The 21,120-nt window shown below is 38.9% G+C and overlaps 1 protein-coding gene across 1 annotated transcript in view; it reads left to right on the top strand.

Annotated features, from left to right (window-relative positions):
• Nucleotides 1-2,657: 2,657 nt before the first annotated feature.
• stab1 (stabilin 1) overlaps nt 2,658-21,120 on the top strand; it is a 59,272-nt gene continuing 40,809 nt past the window's right edge. The window contains exons 1-11 of the mRNA XM_042219028.1: nt 2,658-3,283; nt 7,006-7,133; nt 7,534-7,649; nt 11,044-11,129; nt 13,349-13,418; nt 14,885-14,980; nt 15,802-15,915; nt 17,034-17,221; nt 17,326-17,462; nt 20,117-20,244; nt 20,561-20,637. Of these exons, the coding sequence (XP_042074962.1) occupies nt 3,227-3,283; nt 7,006-7,133; nt 7,534-7,649; nt 11,044-11,129; nt 13,349-13,418; nt 14,885-14,980; nt 15,802-15,915; nt 17,034-17,221; nt 17,326-17,462; nt 20,117-20,244; nt 20,561-20,637 (1,197 nt within the window). The 5' untranslated portion in view covers nt 2,658-3,226. The remainder of the gene's footprint in view (nt 3,284-7,005; nt 7,134-7,533; nt 7,650-11,043; nt 11,130-13,348; nt 13,419-14,884; nt 14,981-15,801; nt 15,916-17,033; nt 17,222-17,325; nt 17,463-20,116; nt 20,245-20,560; nt 20,638-21,120) is intronic.

Below are 21,120 nucleotides of genomic sequence, written 5' to 3'. Positions count from 1 at the left end.
TCATTAGTGCCTAAATTTAAATTTCATTTAATATTTACTGTCCCTAATCATGGAGTTTTGAGTTTCCCGTTAATAAAATCTCTGACATTTAATTGTTAAAAGTTTACATTTTTTACACTAAGATGGAGTTTTCACCCTGCTTTCTTTCGAATGACCAACAGGCTGTAGACAAAGACTGTTGCGTTCATCTTTTATATACAGTCTATGGTTTTTACCAGGATACCAGATGAAACAGCAAAATAGTGCAACTTGTAAACATGAGGGAAACTTAAAAAGCTTCTGACTCGTGGTTAGATTCTTTTAGCCGTTTGGAACATCTGTCAGAATAAAGTCTGCCGCTGGAAAGTCAGTGAGCAAGGCAGTAAACTGTGGTAAAGCACTCGCTTCCTGCTATTGTTCTGTCTGACCCTTGACCCTGTCTCCAGTGACAGTCACCTTGCTGTGTCTGTTTATCGAGCCTGGCTGGATTAAAACAGGAAAGAAACACCGCTTTTGCATTTGTTCACGGTTGTCATTCGAAGCAGACGGGGAATTGTGTCAGCTCACGAGGAAATCCGTCCAAATCACACCGCTGCACTGGAACGAGCAGGAGGGGAAATCTGCTTGAAGCTCTGGGCTGGGAGAGGAGACGAATTCTCACAATCTCACTGCTGCTCTTCTGAGACACACCTCGCAGGATGAATATCATTAATCACCATCTATTACAAATATTTAGTATCTCATTAATTTTTTTCTTTCCAGTTTAAGAGTCATAGAAGAGGATTTGCTCCAGGATATGCTTTCTTATTAATAATTTGTCTGTCACAGGTGGTCAGCCAATGAGCAGAGAGTTTACAGAGTCAGATCCACTCCTTGCTTGTCACATCTGATTGGTAAATAGAAAGATGGCAATGGTGAACACGCTCAGACTGAGGCATTATTAAGTGTCTGTGGAAGAGGTATTGATTCATGAAGCTTAAACACACCTGTCTTCACTCCAGTAAATAAACACACACTCACCACACAGAGAGTGCAGAGGAGAGAGCACAGGTCAGGTTGACCCAGAGTGTGAGTCACAGGCTGGCATGGCTGAAGATACAGAAAATAAGTAAAAATGCAGTTACTCTGCTGGTTAGTGCTGCATGGTCTGAGATGCAACATCAGGGTTTGTCCTGGGTCAAAACAGGCTTTTAGGAGCGACTACACAAGATGAGCCTGTGTTACCTGGAGTAACACAAGTCAGTGAATTTCCTTTTGCTGTGCTTGTCTGAAATCTGTTTTTTTAAATATGGTTTTATACATATTGCCACTAATGTTGTTTTTATTTCATTGTTAATGATTTGAATCTTAATTTCAGTTTAGTTTTAGTTATTTTACAGCGTGAATTAGATTTTTTAAATTTGTGTTTTTTTTAAATGTTTTTTAGGTTCTATTGAGTTTTTTTTTTTTAAGGTTCATTGAAAGTTTTAGTTTTTGTGTTTTTAACATGTGTGTTTGTGGTATTTTTAGGGACAAGATTAAAGAAGTTTTGAGCAGACGTTACTACACTTCCTGTTATATATCCAAGTGAACAAATGAGCCAAAGTTTTATAAGCATTGCTGTGTTGATAAATCTGACCTCACTGACTGAAACTGAATACATTTCCTGCTTATTTTTATTATTTCCTTAGTTATTTGTCTAAGCTGATAGTATCATTTCAGTTACTTTATAGAGTACTTTGTATGTTTATAAACAAGTTATTTTTAACACCTACTTTTAGTTTGTAGTTTCGTTTTAGTTAATGATAATAATAACCTTGGATAAGAGTATATTAGGATTTCACTATTTCAGTTTCAGTAACCGGAGATCAGACCACCAAGGCCTCACTGCAACCTACAACCCCTCCTGTGGGTGGAGGGTCCACAGACCTGGCTCCTAGGTGGGACCCCTGTCAGTGCAAAGTTATCTCTGCCATTAGGGTCTTATGAATCACACTTGGTCTCCCATATGGAAAAGAAATAGTAAAAACTTACAAAAGACTTGCATAAGATGTGGCCTACTTCATATAGTGAATCATGTAAGGCTTATATGAAAGTGGCCACTTTCTCATTACTTTCATATATTGTTTTAGTAAGTACTTTCATATATTGTTTTAGTAAGTATCCAAAACATACAAGTTTCATTATATAATTTTCAAGGGATCTTATATCTGTTTTCACTCTTGTATGCTTTTCATACAAGTTTCACACAAGACAGATACAAACTTTATAAGATTTATATATATCTCTTCCACATGGTGTGGCTCGTCACTAAGAGCCATTTTGCCTTGGGAAAGGCAAATCCTCCGTAAAAACATACCCCCAGAGGATCTCTAGGGCACACAGTGGCAATTCACTTCCTCCAGCTCTTCCTGGGGAGAGGGGGTGACCAGGGAGAGGGATGTCTGGGTATGTCTGTGCAGACAGAAAATGGAAAAATGGAAAACGTCACTGCATACTGTCCAGCTTTTTGATATCTTTAACTAAAGTAAAGTTCTGTTTTGATGTTTATCTCATGGCTGTTTGTGAATCTGTGGTCTGAAGTCATCACAGTTGATTTCCATGGGTGTGTTTGTGTGCGACTATATTGCTCATTCTTTTGTGAATAAAACAAGTGCCTCTGCTGTTACTGGGGGAGTGGTAGGAGGTGATGACCTTCATACTGGGAGGTTCCTATTCTACCACTTTGTGTGCTTTTTCCTCTTTCTTTCTCTTCCTAGATTAGGGAGGAAAGACGTGACACAAGTAGTTGCTGCAGCCTCTCTGCCTCGCTGCACGCTGAGCTCAGAGTTCATTCGTTTGCTGTTGTTTGTTGGTCATTTCCCACATAACAGCGTCCCAAGTGAGCCTGCTGTTAATTGTTGGTTGGATCAACCCTGTGTATTTTTTTGGATTTTTTTTTTCACTAAGTGCTTACATTTTTCCAGCGTTTCCACGTCTTTAAGCAGCAGGTTACTTCAGCTTTCCCAATCATTATCTGAGGAATACTTGGCTATTGTGTTCTAATCGTTTTGTTTTTCCTGCACAGAGGATGTTGCTATCTGTATTTTTTCCAGTAGTTTGTAGTTCAGGTTTTATTTGAAGTTCAGCGCTGACACGGGAGCGAGGAAACGAGTTTAGTTACAACTCTCTGGACATATTCTTTATATTATTTTTAACTGATTTTTGTTTTGCTTACTGAGGAGGATTAGTAGGTTTGTTTTTGTATCTGGATGTGAGACTTTGAGCCATGCTGCTGCTGCTGCTGCTGCCACTGCTCTGCTTGCTACCTTCAGTGAAACAACAGGTAACACAACTCCAACTACACCACCACGCTGAGGTCATGTACCACCTACTGTCTTTGAATCATGGATGCAAATGTCAAAAATGTAACTGTATGGTTAACACCTCCCTCCATTACCCCTTTTTAAGATGTTTTTTTAAATTTATTTTAAAAACCTTTAATGAATCAGCACCACTGCACATATCTGAGCTTCTGACTCCATACACTCTCTCAAGGCCACTGAGGTCAGCTGAAAACCAGTGGAGATCGACTTTTTTAGCTATTCGCCCCCAAACTGTGGGGTGATCTCCCTCCCCGTGTTAGGATGGCCCCTCATTACCTGTTTTAAAATCACATTTTAAAACAGATTTTTATTCCCTGGCTTTGAATTTAGAATGAGAGTGGTGTGTCCTTACCTTCTTGTTTATTTTTATTTTTTTGATTTGTTGTGGCGTGTTTTGGCGCTTTGTACAGCACTCTTGTTTTTAAAGAGTGCTCTGTGAATAAAATTAGGTTGGATTGAATAAGTCTGAAGAAGCTTGAGCAAAATTTATGATGGAAACAATGAATAATTCTGAATCTGAAAATTGCAGAACACAGAAAAATGAACATTATGGATCACTGTAACATGCTTTTCTTTAAGTAGATGAGCTTAACAGTGAAATGTTTCCATGATGTAAATACTATGATTACATGCTTACTGCACTATTTGATCACAAATAAAACTCAATATAACTGTTATGAAATTTAGTATCAGTTAGCATTCAATGCGTAATTGTTTTTTAATGACAATAAAGCAGTATATTAGTGTATTTATGCAGGCATGAGTAACTATACTTTCTCTAATTCAGTATCACCACTGATGAACTTAACCTGCGACTGTCAGAGGTGTTAAAGCTTTGTTGTTGTGATATGAAGGTGAATTAAAAAAACAACCCAAACAGCTTAGCTGTAAACATAAACGACAAACATTAAACAGCTCAGTGTGACAAACTACGCATGGCACTGTGTATACAGTAAAGTCAATCATTTGCTACTGCAAACCTGGAACTTCCACATCATAGACATCTCTGCATGATACAAATGAGTAAAGCTGCAAATGAGACCCAGAGTTTTTTTTAAACAGAGTTGCATCAGCTTAACAGGGCTAAACAATTTCAGAAACTCAAAATATTTAACCTTGAAGTTACAAAGTGAGGCCATTTGTCAGGTTGTGCTCTCCTACAACTTTTCTCAGATTTTTATAAGCACATGTTTTCTTAATATCACAGCCTTTGATTTTGTGGTAATTTTCCTTTAATAATCTCTACTTTGTAATGTTTTTGCTGAAAGATCTGGAGCAGCGAGTCGGGTTGATTCTTTATTGCATAAAAGTGATTGCAAACAATAATTAATCACATTAAAAACAGTTTGGTATATCTGTCTGTACATAGAAACGGCTTTCCAACACAAACAAAGCTGTTAAAAAGGTATTATATATTTAGGTCCTAAACCAGCTTAGTAAGAAGTAATAGCGCTTTGGAAAGTTGGAAAGTTCATTATAATTAGATATTCCAAATATTAAAGGCATTGTATTTTCAAGTAGTTCATGAACTCAGACAAGATATCCTGAGTTTAAAGCTGCATGAGGCATAAATCTACAGACAAACAAACAAATAAAAACTGCAATTTGAACACGGAAAACTGCCCTCCAGCTCTCATCACTCTGTTTTAAGCCCTTAACAGCAGACAAGCATCTGCACCTGCTTCAGAAGCCAGGCTCTTTTCTGGCCTCATACAGGACTTAAACCCCATTCTGTTAAGTGTAGCAGACGGCAGCTGCTTCATCCCTTGCAACGCCATTTTTTACTTCTGGTCTGGTCTGAAAAGCCTGTGATTGGTCAAAGTCTTCCATCACAAAACTAAATGTAAACAAAGAACAAAAAGCAGATACGAGGAAAACTGTGTTTTCTTACTACACACTGCAGAGTGTCTCTGCAGAAAGACCTGAGGAACATGCTGAAGGAGACGTATTTCTCTTGTCCTGGACATTTATGTTTTGTGCAAAATGTATCACTGCCACCGTGAAAAATACGTTTGATGTTAGTGGAACTTCATGCTTCTATTGCCACTGCTTCTTGCCACCACCAGACCACCTGAAAAGTGATAATGTAAATGATCACTGAATTCTATATAACTACCCCTATCTCATGTTGCCCAGCCAACATTATCAAATTTATTACTAAACCTCTAAAACCTCTAAACCTTTAAAATAAATATGTTGGGCAAGTGTAATTTAAACTGAGTCACTAGTTTTGCATTCATGCCAATAATGTTGTTGGATAAAACATCAGAAGGATTTTTACAGTTACTACAGTTCATTATGAGATTGTAAATAATACTGTGGCACTGTGTGCAGTTGTTGAAATATTTCATTTACACTTACACTTTTACATTTTTAAGATCCATTCCCAAACAGTCTCTCAGTTGTTTGTTTATAGAACGGATCCATTGAGCAATATCTGGCCAGTATTGAAGCAACAAAGGATGCATTGGTCTGACTTTTGGTTCCTCCTATGGGTTAAACACCCAAAAAAATGTCTCTGTGTTAAAGAGCCACATCCTGCAGACTCCATAACATTTAGTCCACTGTCTGTAAGTAAGAAAACTCTGCTGACGTTGCTGTATCATCACCAGGGCTGTTTTAATAACGTTCACAGTGCAGGCCATCAAACAGCAGACTGAATTTGTTGTGTGAAAATGATGAAGTGCTCCAGAACTTAACCAAACAGCAATTATGAGTTGGAGTCATACACAGTTTCAGTAATCGGAGGCAGAATGTACTTTCAAGTTTTTACTTCACTTAAATAAGTTAAAACATCCATTCACCACTACACGGTCTCCGCTTTTATCATGAATGTGCTGCAGAACAGGTCAGCTTCTGATCAGTAGGTTGGTGATTCAATTCCTGGTTGCTACAGTCTACTAAGGCATCCAAAATACTGAGATGCTTGTGCGTTCATTGCGTTGTTGGTCCCTCTGTGTTAGCCCTGTGTCAGATTGGTGACGGTAGCTGGGTTAGGTTCCAGCCCCCCCGTGACCCTGACATGGATAAGCAGAGATGGATGTATCAGTATAGAGAATAATCCCAGCTGTAGAGTTTGAGAGCCTTTGTCTAAATAAGTTTAAAAAAATTGGCAACCTTCTGCAACTTTAAAACATAGTTTTCTAAAAGAACTGCTGTTAATGTGAAAACTCTTATATATGTATGTAAGGGTTTGAGGTTATTGTAATTTGCTGGTATTTATTCCTTATTCTTTTTCTTTGCAGTTGTCATTGTCAGTTATTTCAGTAAAAACAAGATTAAATGATACCAGCTCTCTATAATTTAATCAAACACACATCAAGTCTTAAAATGCATTTAAAGAATGCAGTTTGGTTTGCACTTAAAAACGGGTTCTGTAATTACTACTGTTGTATTATTACTACTGTAATGATACAACTACTCTTACCATCGATCTTACCAACAGCTGTGCCACACCTGTTATTTTCTTTATGCTGCTTGATACTGATACCTGTAGTAGTGATTGTTAGTTATAAATATCATTTGTGGGAATATCAGAAGATGTCTTATCACAAATTGTTGTCATTAAAAACAGAGATGTATTAGAATGCAATCTGCAGGGGTCTGTCCATATTAACAGTGATGTTGTGGAATGTGGACAGAGAGTGGTATAAGACTGTAAACAGCTCCTCTCCTTCCTCAGACTCCTCCTCCTGGTCGATGTGATATCCTGCAGAGGTTGGAGGTACAAACAGACTGCACTTCCTGTGCTGCTGCCATCACTGCGAGCTGCCCCCGCGGCTTCAGCAGCACTGGCATCACCAACTGCAGGTACAGGTCAAGCTTCATACCCACAGTTAACATGAAGTGAAGACTGGAACAGCTTACCTATAGCAATGCCTTTATGTGTGTTATGTTGTACACCTGTATGTCTTTTGCATATTGTATATTGTTTCATGTGACCCTCCTCTAGGATCACTGTTGTAAATGAACAGTTCTGCCAAAATCTGACATGTTTACATCATTTTTATGCCAGTGTACCTTAACATGCACCTTCCCTGTTAAATAAATAATGACAGCAACATAATTCCACCTTTATTAATCATGCAAAGCTTAGATTCAAGGATAACTCATGAATGCTAACTGTGAGATTTGCAGTAGTAATTAGTAGCGCTGGCAGCAGTGGTATGATTAAGGCAGTTTGTTTACCTCGAGTCTCGCTGTGCTGCAGTTATGTGGTGAACATCGGCAGCAGGGAGCTGCAGCTGGAGGGATGTCAGCACATCTGTGTGAAGAACGTCATGCAGCCAAAGTGCTGCCAACAGCACTGGGGACCGCTGTGTCTCTGTAAGACACACACACACACACACACACACACACACACACACACACACACACACACACACACACACACACATAAAGTACATATGATGAACTATCATTTGTGCCATAATTTTGATCACATTTAAACCCAGACTTCCTGCTTTAGTCTGCAGCAGTGTTTAATGGATCGTACAACTTCTCCACAAAATGGATCAAATGAGCACCACCTACCTCAGTCAGAGACATTATCAGATGTGTAGGTGATCAAGATCTACAAATAATATAAAAACGAAAAGATCAGAAAGCAAAAAATGTGCTGCAAATAAGAAAAAAGATGTTTTGAGTTTGTATGGCTGCTGCCTTGGCGAGGTTTCCTTGTAAAATAGATTTGATCTTTGTGGGACTTCCTGATTCAATAAAAGTAATAATAATAAAATTAAAGAGAGTAATGCAGAAAATTATTACTCTTATGAATTCATAACTTTGCACAAGTCTAAAAAGGAAACATCTAAACATTAAAAGTTATCCTGTGAACTGAACTCTGATACTGGTGAAGAACAGGTAGAAATAACTTTAATAACCAGCTTTAAATGATGCATTTAAACATAAATGATTTCAAAATACTGATTCATTTTCTAATCTGCGTTCTGATTTATAGAGTCCAACAAAGACTGAGCAGCTGACTGATTGGTCGTTTGACTGATTGTTACTCTCCACCAATCACATAACGCTATGGTCCCAGTGTGTAATTTATCTGTTACAGGTAGAAAAAGATAAAGTCGTGAATGTGTTTTTCTGGAAAATTGAGTTGTATGTAAGCTGTACTGTGTTTGTACGAGAAGAACTAAGTGATAACGTCTGTTGTTTAGGACAATGTTTAACGGTCATCAACATAAAGGCACTTTTAGCTAGTTTTGAGATCTTCTGAGCAAAGCTAGCGTTAGTCCAGCTAATTAATGTGGGTTTGCCGTTTACTGCTCATATTTTACTGTGAAGCTGTTACCAGTGCACCATTAATGACAACGTATGTATCGCATTTCATTGTCTAGTAAGTAAACGTCATATATATTTATACTTGACAAAAATCTTAATCATCATAGAAGACAATGCCACAGATTATTTCGATTGTTATATTTGGCTCCCAAAAAATCAGCATGACTCTGTTGACACTGTTTCATATGCTTATATTTTGGTTTAAAGGATAAACTTATAGTTTTCCTCGTTATCTACATTAATTTAGACTGCTCTTAACACTCCATTCCCGGAAATCTTTATTGATCGTTGGCTCTGTGTGATGTCAGGAAGAGCAGCTATAACTAATATAGTCAAGCCAGGTATGCACAGTGTTGCCACCTCCTCAGTATTGAAAAGTGATATTGGTTGTCCTAAAAGTCGCTAGAAGTCGCTAAATGACGTCATCTCCTAATTTGCAGAGACATAAAGTGAGGAAAAAACGTCCTAAATGCATTTAGAGTTTATTTGGAACTACAAATTAAATTTCTTTTTAGCAATTATTGTTTTTTTTTAATGTCACAATTCCAACCCTGCTCCTTTACCGGCAAAAGTGACCGGCAAATGTGTCGTCATAAATAAGTCTCCAATAACACCAGAAAAAGTTGCCAGATTTCTCGCTAGTCGCTTTTTAGAAAAAAAAGTCACTAAGAGGGTCTGAAAACTCGCTAAATATAGCGACAAAGTCGCTAAGTTGGCAACACTGGGTATGCACAGTTCTGTTTGTGAGCACAGAAGCTCCACCCACCTGTCAGTAAAAACATCTGTTTACGAAGAATTAAGTTTAACGGAGGAGGAGCTAAAACAGCTTGTGCATTAAGACCAATAGCTGTGAGTCATGCAAATATGCTCCTGAGCCTGTAGGTGCACTTTATGGAAGGACTAGGGCTGCACATGCACCCAATTTTGTTAACACCATGGACGGATAACTGATGTTATCCCACCATAACCTGAGAGTGCTCCAAAGAGCTTCTTGTAATGTCAGCCGTGTTTGGCTTTCACAGTCTTTAAGTGCCCCCTTGAATGTTCATTGGGTTTGAGGTCAGGCGACTGTGGGGTGAAGGCCACGGCTGTCAGCAGTCCTTGGATTTCTTTGTCCTGGGAAAGCTTTGAGGTGGTTTTGTGCTCATTATCCTGCTCCAGTAAAAAACAAAAAAACAAAACCCAACAACAAACAAACAAACCCCCAGAAAGTTTCAACCAGAGAGTGGACTGTGTCGCTGAAGGAACATGTCTCTGTTGCTTCTCTTTGGGTCAGTTGATTTGCTGGAGGTCATCTGCATATGTACAAGTAATCACTGTGAGTTAAACACTCAGGCTTCAGATACCTTATGGTCATCTCATGAACATATCAGTCCCACCCACTCACCTGCTGTGTTTATAAGGAAAACCCAATCCTAAGAAGGATTTTTGTAAATGGGGAGGAGCTAAGACATCACGTTTTAGACAGAGAATGAATCCATTAATAAAAAGATAACATATGCTTTATTCACCCCAAGAGTTGGGAAATGATGCTGTCACAGCAGCCATATCATCATATCACTTACATAACTTAACTAACTTACATAAACACATCACCTGTTTGCTTGTTTATTGCAAATAATCAAAGTGCAGAAAGGTAAAAAACTTCAAAAAATACAAAAATAAATAGCCTAATAAATAAACATAAATTTGGACCTGGAAACAAGTGGATTTAGGATTACTCAGTGGAAGGGTAGAAGATGAAAATTCATACATTTATTATTTTTTATAGACATAATTAAAACATCCAGCAGAAATAAAAAAGGCCTTTCTCTTCTGCTCTATTAACTATCAGGTTTTTCTAAGCCTACTTCAACTGGTGATCAGATGATCAACAGAGATGAAGCATTTCCATCACGTCACCTGCTTGCTTGTTTAAATGTGGTTATGTCCTGTTGGCATTCCTAATTGAATAATAAGTTTGATTGTAGTAACACTTGGTGTGTAAGTTCACACAAGTAAGTACAACTCATCCACTTCTTGCACCGCCTTAATTCCCTCTTTGCTGAGGATAACAGTGTGTCTTCTGACATTTTCCATCTTTCACAGAGCTACTTAGTTATAAAGTTCTGCTGGAAACTTTTAAATATTCAGATACATTTTCAACTCATGAAAGCAGGACATTAGCTGGTGATGCATGGCTGTGTTATGTTTTTTTTTTTTTTATCTCTGTGTAATTTGTGATTCAACACATGCCTGAAACCCACACTGCACATAGTGCACAGCTTAGTCACAGATTACCTCTAAGATAGACATCATCAGGTTATCTTACACAGTTTGCCAAATGTTTATATGAATTCAAACTGGATAAATGTTCAATGCACAAATTGAATAAACAGCTCTGATTTTTTCTAATCACACATTCTCACTTGTTGTGTGTCTGCAGCCTGCCCCAGCTGGTCTGGGAAGACCTGCAACAATAATGGGGTCTGTCAGGATGGAGACCTGGGCAACGGAACCTGCATCTGTAATGTTGGTATCCCTTCTCTCTTTTTTATGTATTTATAGAGATGCTATTCATTATTAACTTTTATGTGAAAACCTGTCCTGGTTTCTTCTTTCTTTTCTTTTCTTTCCTGGTTTCAAGGAAGAAAAAAGTAGTCATTATCTGTGTTTCCATCCCCAAAGTACCAAAAACTATTTCAGACCAAAGAACCATTGTCAGTGAGATAAACACTTGTTTCCACTGTAGTGAAACATCAGGCTACTGTTGTTTTTGCATGCATAACTTTATAAAAAATGTAGCAATCAAGTTACATCTGAGCATTGCATATTGGCTGGTTCACATGCACTGTGACTGGGTGATTAATCCAGTTGGAATTTAAATTTAATTTCAGTTACAACTGATACATATTACCTTGACTGACTGAAGTCAAGGTAATATGTATCACTGGAAGCCAAAATTGCATCGAATCACAGGAACAATTTTGCAGCAAAATAATTTCAGGACTACTTTCAAAGGGGGAGAGGAGAGTTCTGTGAATTCTGTGAATTTAAACGGTAAGGCAGGCAGGTAGACAATCCGAATTTAAATCAAAGTCACAGGGAGAATGCAGCTGAGCTGCAGGAAAGACATCACATAGAGAGGTTCCTGGAAAAGGAGACAAGAGGAAGAGGGAGAGAGAGAAGAGGCTGTGCTAGAAGCATGGAATCATGCCAATGCTCACTTTTTTGCATTCATTTTGGTACGAAGTTCTTGCTTTTTACTTTTTATGAATCCACTCCTCAGATTGTTTAAACTCGGAGAAGACATGCATGTAGACTTCAATTTTAAAACTCAACATCCTAGCAGTGTCATGGTTCGCTGTGTGGCAGGCGGGAGGAGGACCCAAACGCAAAACTCATAGACACGGGGATGAACTCAAAATCACAGCTTTAATGCTGGAATGGCAGAACATAGGAAATACAAAACTAAACTGGGAAAAGTAAACTAACATACGCAGAGAGACACAGGGAGATCCACACAGCATGAGGGAGAACGCGACGCCGAACAGAGGGAGACGCAGACAGAAATACACAGAGGGTTAACGAGGAAAGTGGGAACACACGGGGAACACAGCTGACACAGATAACCATAACGAGACACTGACGGGAGACGGGCAGAGTCAAACAGGAAGTACAGAGGTTCAGACAGGAGGAGAGAGAGCACGGGGAAAAACACAGACATAACGGGCTGGGGAAACATGGAACAACCACAAAGGGAGACGAGGGCTCATAAATACAGAGAGGGCACACAGGGGGGAGAGAGAGCACGGGGAGAACTTAGACATAACGGGCAGGGGAAACATGGAATAAAACATAAGGAGAGACGAAGGCTCACAGATACACAGAGGGGCACACAGGGGGTGAGAGTCACAAAGGGAAAGCACTCAGGGAACACCACAACAGGGCAACTCAGGAAACAGAGCCTAAACAGGGAACTGAAATACAAAGATACATAAAACTAAGAATACTGGGCCAACATGGCCCAGGACCATGACAAGCAGAAGCAAGATGAAGAGCAGAAGAACAAATTCAAAAGACATGAAGAAAAATGAAAGTCTGAAATACATCAAAGTTGCAGTGCATTCGGCCGGTTAAGTCCAGAGAAATTTCATATCAGAGAAAGAGAGACAGAGAGATACATATGAAGAGAGGGAGAGAAAACAACATGACTGATTAATCAGAGAAGTGTTGCCTTCTGATTATTGTACAGTTACTTTCTAATAAAGATCTTCGCACCTTTGTAAAGCATTTTCAGCTATAGAGCAGGCTGTGCTGTTTTGTTTGCACCATTTGTCACAAACACCTGCAGCTCAGACGCACTGAAAGCTTAAAGTAAACTCGTTCTCTTAAATAGATTCCCACATGTAACTGTCTGTATAACTAATTTGAACCATCTTTGCAGTTGGTTATCATAGTGGAAATGCAAACAGTAACATGAAGGAACCTTTTAGCTCCATGACAATGGTTTCATCTTAATGTCCATTTACGTTTCTGATTCAGAGACAGTGGCTTTGGATGGTTATTGTTTGGTCAGCAAAAGGAAATTTGACTGTGTTTAGGTTTATTCTTACAAATATCGCATTTTTTGTGTTACATTGAGGAAGAAATGCTGGGGAAGTCCAGAGATTTCAAGTAATTGGTTGTTCTTGTTTTTTCTTGGTAATATTTCGAAATTAAAAAAAACAAAAAACCTTCTTCCTTCTCAGGATGGTTTCACTGGCTTTGCCTGTCAGGAGTGTAAGAATCCAAATGCTTATGGAGAAAGGTGTGATAAAGGTTGGTACCCTCTTTACTTTCTGAGGCATAGTTTGCCCCAAATCATATTTACATAATTTTCCCCTGTACTGTTATATGTTTTATCTGCCTAGATCGTCTCAGTGTGACCTGTCTGGTATTATGGTAAATGGCCTGTATTTGTATAGCGCTTTACTTAGTCACTATGGACCCCAAAGCGCTTTACACTACATTCAGTCATCCACCCATTCACACACATTCACACACTGGTGATGGCAAGCTACATTGTAGCCACAGCTGCCTTGTCTTGCCCAAGGACACAACGACCGAGATTGTCCGAGCCGGGGCTCGACCGGCAACCGGCTTTCGATTACAAGAAGAACTCTTGAGCCACAATCAATGAGATTGTTGTTTTTTCTTCAATATAATGGAATTAAGTTGCACTCGCCTTGTGTTGGTCAAAATGCATAAAAACATTTAGAAAAACTTATCAGCAACTTTTCATCTGCATCCACCAACTGTGGACTCTGTATACTTCATCACCCATTGGTTCATATCCTGTTCTAAAGCCTCAAGCTGAACATTTATATGTTTTGATGTAGATGTGATAGAGAAGGGGTCACTCTGACACTAAAACAAAGGGATGCAGCATCCTCATGGCAGCAGCTTACCAGTCACAGTGTATGTCAAAAGTATCTCTTGCGTTTATCCTCCTTTATTACTGCAGTGAGGAGCATCCTTTAGAAAATGACAGCCATCTTGAGTTCAACAAGACTTGAAAGTAGGAGGTCCTTTCACATGCAAAGCGGCATGTGCTGCACTGACTGCTAGGCTAACTAAAATTAGCATTGCATCTGCTGCTGTCTGCATGCACTACACTTTTTGCAAATACTCATGTCTTTATGTGTACTTGTTACATCAAGTACGAGTAACAATTTTATAACTGGAAAAAGAAAAGGCCAAAAAAACATACTGAAAAGAGAAAAGGAGATGGTTAACAAAGTCAAAGAAAAACACTTCTGCTGTCAGTAGAACTAACTACTCCCTAGTAGCTCAAAAACAACACTAATCTCAGTCAGCACTCAATGCTGGTCACAACACCTGCTTCAGAGGAAAGCAGTGTCATTGTCATGTTGTATCTAACAGGCCCTAGAGAGCATAAAATCATCATTTTTCTTCACCTGGAAGCTAACATTGTGCCTCAACCAAAAAAGACGCATAGCTAACTGACATCGAAGCCCAGCTGAGGGGGACATATATACATTGTCATCCAATCATGCTGTCTCAAGCAAGTTTCTTGTGCATAGTGACACAGCTGGTGGAAGGAATGTGCATTCAACATGAAAGTGCTCATAATGAGTTTTTAATTTTATTAGATAAACAGGTCAGCTCAGCTCAGTGTTTCTTCACATTAAAAGGAAATAAAGCAGAAAGTCAAACCTTCAAAGACTACTATGAAGCTGTAAGAACATCTGAAATCTGCTTAAAAACTGCCTCTCTGTGTGCAGTGTGTGACTGTAAACATGGAGTGTGTAATAAAGGTCCTGAAGGTGATGGAGAGTGTTTGTGTCAGCCACCATACACTGGGAAGAACTGTGACCAAGGTAAGATCATACCACAAAGAAATATACTGTATTAAATTAGCAGAAACATCACTCATTATTAATGTATATTACTGGGTTTCATTAGATGATACAGTTCATTTATTTTAGTTTCATCATCTCCATAGAATTAGACAAGCTGCGGAGCATGCTGTAGCTGTCTGTTGATAGATAGATATTTATCCCACAAGGGCAATTTTTTGTTACAGCAGCACAATAAAGAGCAACAATAGCACAGACAACAATAAACAACACATAACACAGATAAAATAAAAGTGCCACTGATGCCTGGTAAGGGCTTTATGAGATGGTGTAGGAATTTATATCTAAACAAAATTGATAAAAAAGAAAGCAAACTAAACATTAAAGTGGTATTTGTTAAAAACAGTAAAAGCAAGACTGGCATTGTGTAAGAGAGAAGTGTAAATTGCATTAATAAATAATTTGTACAGTATAAATCTAAGAAAAAAAAGTTTCATTAGCAGATTGAAAATAACTTCTGTAACTGAAACAGATCTGCCTCAACCCAGACTGGTATTTAATATTTACTGCTAAGAGATAAAACAAAGAGATTGTTGCTGTGTTGTGAGCTCAAAGTAATAAACTGCATTAACTAACCCAACTTTATTTTGATCAAAGAATAAGAAAGATTTTAGAAACACAATAACGGATACATTTTCTGCAATTAAAAATACAAGTAGACTGAAAAGGACTTCTCAAATGTGGTTTGATACTCAGGTAATGATGTTTCCCTGCACTACCTGTTTGTTTTGTGTTAAACTGCTGCCTGCAGTGAGCTGCTGCCGTGTTTGTGTTGTTGACAGAGAATCGGAGGTGCAACAATTGCAGCCCGTATTCATACTGTAAAGGAGAGGGAGACGCCGCCGTATGTGAATGTTTGCCTGGATACAGGAAGACGCCACAGAACAAATGCTCAAGTAAAAAATTATAATAATTTATTTTGTGAAAATTTTGCGTTTATGCTGCTGTTGTTACCAGAAGTGAGCGTGTGTATGGCCAAGTGAACATGTTAACTGTCTAAAGCCTTAACCATGAAATTATTGCCAGAAAATTCTCATTTCAACTGGAGTCTTCAATAAACCTTCTGGCAAATTAAAAGAAAAGAAAAAAAAATTAATTTGCATACAAGAGTTTTAATTGGTATATTGTCTTTGCTACGTCCAACCTTTTTATACAAAAAGAGAAAAAAACACACTGGGCTTTGCAAACTGGTGATGTCACACAGCCTATTTTAATCTTACATTGCAATGCACATATACAGTACATTGCTGATAACATGAGTTGTTCAATTAAACTAAAATAAAAATGGACTAAAAATCTCTCCTGTTCCCCTCAAAATCAGCAAATTATTAAATACAATAACTTCAGTGTTTTAAATGGAGCTGTTAAAATTTTCATGGCCCTGTTCCTAGTTGTAGACAACATTTTACAAATCCTCAAAGTAGGGCTTGAAGATGAGCCATGTATCAGCATGTAGGTAAAAAAAAATTAGAATTTCATGTGTTTTAATTTGTTTTGACCGACCACCCATCTCACATGATAGGATCTTGTAAACTTAACCCAAAATGGACTTTCTGCTGTTTTAACCAAAAATCAGATCAAACATCTGGGGTGCCAGTGCTCGTTTCTGCTACTGCCGCAGTCTTACTGTTGAAACTATGATATTTCACAAGACATTGATATTCAAAGTCATTTACAGAAATTAAAACTTCTGAAAATTGAAGTGTGTGCGACTTGAAGTGTGTGCAAAATTGACTGTCAACACGTGCCTATCGCCCATGTTTAAGATGTTAATAGGACTCAAAAATGCTAAAAAATAGACTTAAGACTTAAAAAGCACAAAATGTTGACTCACACATTCACTCATACGAAATTTAATTTCTCATGGAATAATTACATATACTGAAGGTATTGCACAAAAGCCCCAGCTCATTCTGAGGGGTCAGGTGGGGGGAGTGCACTGATTGTTTAAATGGAGTGACCCAGATAACATTATGAATTTAATCTGAAGGTTATTTATTTGTTTTCTGCTCAGGTGTTTGTTCACAGAGGGATTGTGACGTTAATGCCCAGTGCTCCTCTCGGGGGTTAAAGGTCAGCTGCGCATGTAAGCCCGGCTACCTGGGCGATGGCAAAATCTGTATACCTCAGAACCCTTGCTTAGATAACAACGGGGGCTGTCCCTTGAACTCCACAGTTTGTGTCTTCAAAGGAGCCAACAAGGTGAGGAGACCTGCCAAGAGTCAGGAAAAAGCTGTTTGTAACAAAATCCTGACATTTTGTTTAACTCCTCTCTCTCTCTCTCTCTTTCTCTCTCTGGCTCTCAGTCCAGCTGTGCATGTATGTCCGGCATGTCGCCTATAGGTGGCAGCCCTGAGTCTGGCTGTCAGCTCGTCTCCGCCTGCTCGGTGGACACCTGTGACCCCACAGCTCGCTGTCAGACTGAACTGAATGGCGAACCCAGGTCAGACACACAAACTTTTCTCTACCATTATCTACAACTGGGAGGAGGACCAAAAATGTAGAGCCCAGTCTAAAATGTGACCACAGCCAGAAGAATCGGCTCCTTTTGACTTTGTTGTGACTAAAACCAGAACACCAACCAGAAAAAGATCCATTTCACTCCATGATGAAAGTAGAATAACAAAGTTATCCCAACGCATAAGTCCTGTAACACAATTTTAGGCAGAAAAAAAATAACACAGTCTAAATATTTATGTAATACATCTGGGAGATTTGTAGATCATGCCAGATGTAATGACACCACAGTCGATACAAGCTGGTCTGCTACTGTCAGGATCCTAAAGTGGTGTGGCAGAATTTTGGATTTCGGTCCCCAACCTTTTTTTGCACCACAGACCGGTTTAATGTCAGACAATATTTTCACGGACCAGGCTTTAGGGTGTCAAGGATAAATATAACAAAAGAAAATCATACGACCAAGACAAAAACTTTGCTATTTGGTAAATATAATAATAAACGGAAATTCACTATATATTTGTGTAACTTAATTAGCAGTGTCCTCCTGAAATGTGCCAATAACACTGAGAGTAACATCCTCCTCTCTGCCCTTTAATGCTCTCTGGTCGCTATGGTAAGCGTAAATATTTCTTTCAAAATAAGACACACAACTACAACATGGGAAAAGACTCAGGGAAACCGAGTTAACAATAAAAACCCTGAAAACCATAAATTTCACACCGAACCTCGACTCTTGCGGCCCGGTACCAAACGACTCACAGACTAGTCCTGGTCTGTGAGTCGTGGTCTTAGACTCTGGTCTAAGCCACGTTAAGCTTAGACCAGAGATTGAAGCCAGTCAAGACATGCTCAAATCCAACTTTTTCAGTTACCATATAACACTAGTACCTCGGCTTCAGATGTCTGCTACTACTGAGTTAAGATCCCGTAACAGTGTTAAATTAATAAACTGTAATCCTCACTGTGAGGATGAGGCATGGAGCCATTGTTTTATGTTAGAGTTAAACTTTGCTTTCCTGACTTCTCTGCCTTCATGCCATCTTCTTTCTGGCTGGCTGCCCCTAAGAAACACAAAGTTTAAACTAGAGATGGACCGATCCGATATTACGTATCGGTATCGGTCCGATACTGACGTAAATTACTGGATCGGATATCGGAGAGAAATAAAAAATGTAATCCGATCCATTAAATATCAAAAAAGCACCTCACAAAACTTGCGACATGACGTAACTCGGCCCATAACCGTAGCACGTTGGAGCAGTATGCTCACCTGATAGAGCGGCTGTGTGTTTGTGGCCTCGCTACCAAACCGGCATTTCATCTCCGAGGAAGTGATCCCAGAGAGAAGTAAAGCAACTGTGTAAGTTCATCTCTGAACGTTTGTAAAGCATTCCCACGTTAAGCTTAACAACCTATATATGGAGCGACTGCCTCTTCTCTCTCCCTCCCTCTCCTGCTGGTACTTCAGTTGTGAAATTGCTTAATGATCAGCTGATCGGCTTTTCTGTCGCGAGTCCGTCTCTCTTCTTTGTTTTTGGCCTACTTTGCACCAGAAAGAGGAAATTAGCGGGTGAACAACAGCAGCAGGTTTAACCTTGATAAGCTGTTGTTAGAATTTATTTATTTATAGTCTGCAGTTCTGTTGAAGAAAGATGTTGAATCTATTTAATTATTCTTGAAAAATAATTTATTTCTGTGCAATTTTTTTCCAACCTGCATCAAATTAAAGTTGATTACGTCGATTAAGAATCATGAGGTGGGGGGTGGTTCCCTATTTTTTTTTTTGCTGGGAATTTGCAACCCTATTAGTTAGGTTGCTTAATATTTCTGCTAAGTACACTTTAAAATACCAGAATAGGAAGAATGGAGAAGGTTTAAGTTTATTAGATTGATCAGTTTTGCTGAACTATGAAATATTTTGGGTGCAGTGTATTTTTTTACATACAGGTATAACAGAATAGCTTTTGTGTTGTTGTTTATTTAAACTTGAGTATGAACTTATACAAAATGCAGCAAGATATAAAAAAAACAGTTTTATTGATTAAAAAACACATATATCGGATTCATATCGGTATCGGCAGATATCCAAATTTATGATATCGGTATCGGATCGGACATAAAAAAGTGGTATCGTGCCATCTCTAGTTTAAACAACAAGTGCGCTGGGCTTCTGCGCTGAGCCGGAGGTGTGTGCCTGAGATGACCAAATAAATGACCAAAACCCTCTCAGAAAAAAACAACCTGAAACTGAACATTTAGCTGATAAGGATTACTTGTCTACGCACTGACCTCTTTATTTGAAATTGTGGTTATGTTTAATATGAATATTTAACATAAAGACAAAAGAAATACAAATTTACTAGGTCCGTGTTTATATAAAGATAAAGATAAAGCTGTCCGAAACACTGCTTTGAGTCTTGAGTTAAAATCCGTCAAATGGGCAAACATGAAGCATCTCGATCATGTGTGCTGAACTTGATTAGATGTGATTTTAAACTGGAGCGTTACTTTCACTGAGAATGATTCGCTTCCTAAAAGTAACGATGGGAAAACCTGGAAAGATCAGATAGGTCAGGTCACAGTGTCAATTGCGTCGGTTGGCTAAAGTGGCGCTCTCTTCCTGCCCCCTTCTCTCAGATGTGTTTGTGAAGTGGATCAGATCAGTGATGGTCGGAGTTGTTATGGTAACCTGATGGAGCGCGCCATGGAGCTGGACCGGAGCGGCAGCTGGAGAGGAAACTTTACTGGAGCCATTTCCATGTTCGGTAAAACTAACCAGCAAAAATACGCTCTGAGAAATGCCCGCGGTACTTTATTGAACTATGGCGGGGTTTCCTGTTAAAACAAGAGATCATCACCTCAGAGTGTTTCAAGCTAACTGACAGGATATGACTTAAAGTGAGGCGTGGTGGTGATATCAGCTTTTTTTTAAAAATAATAAAAACATGAGTCTGTGTCCCGATTATCCTGCAAGGTAATTTATATGAGACATGCTGTTTTTTGTACGTTCTTTGGTGTTGCTATTCTTTCACCGCACCTTTCCTTTGACCTTTGGGGTGTGTGTGTGTGTGTGTGTTTCAGAGGCAGGCTGTCCACGTCTGCTGAATCATAACGGACCCTTCACAGCTTTCATCCCCCTGCTGAAATCACCTCTGCCTGTGGGTCACCTGCTATTCTGAATTTTATTTTAATGATCTCCTCCAGCACAGGAAGCTCCTGAGGGATGAAGCCATAGATTTGAAAAGCTTAATCCGCAACTTAAACAAATCTCTGGTGCTGCCTTCTTAGATCTGTGCAAAATTAGGAAAAAAAATAGTTCATGCATTTATTACTTCTAAGAAGAGATTAAATTTCTGCCATGTTAGCATCTCTTCATTGACTCAGTGATAAATGCAATATAAATCCTTTTCCTCACACACAGTTACAAATTATCAGGCCCCTTCATATATTAAGGACCTCAGTACCATATTATCCCAGCAGAGCACTTTTCTCTGAGACTGCGGGCTTACTTGTTGTTGAGTTTCCAAAAGTAGAATGGGAGGCAGAGCCTTCATCTATCAGGCTCCCCTTCCGAGACTCACTCAGAGGCTGCTCACAGACTCACATGATCTCAAATTACATCTAGCATACCTAATAATTAG

The sequence above is a fragment of the Haplochromis burtoni genome, unplaced genomic scaffold (assembly GCF_018398535.1).
Source record: "Haplochromis burtoni strain Fernald_Lab_line unplaced genomic scaffold, NCSU_Asbu1 Contig_26, whole genome shotgun sequence".
In the NCBI taxonomy this organism is placed as follows: domain Eukaryota; kingdom Metazoa; phylum Chordata; class Actinopteri; order Cichliformes; family Cichlidae; genus Haplochromis; species Haplochromis burtoni.
This window is presented reverse-complemented; position numbering and strand designations above follow the sequence as displayed.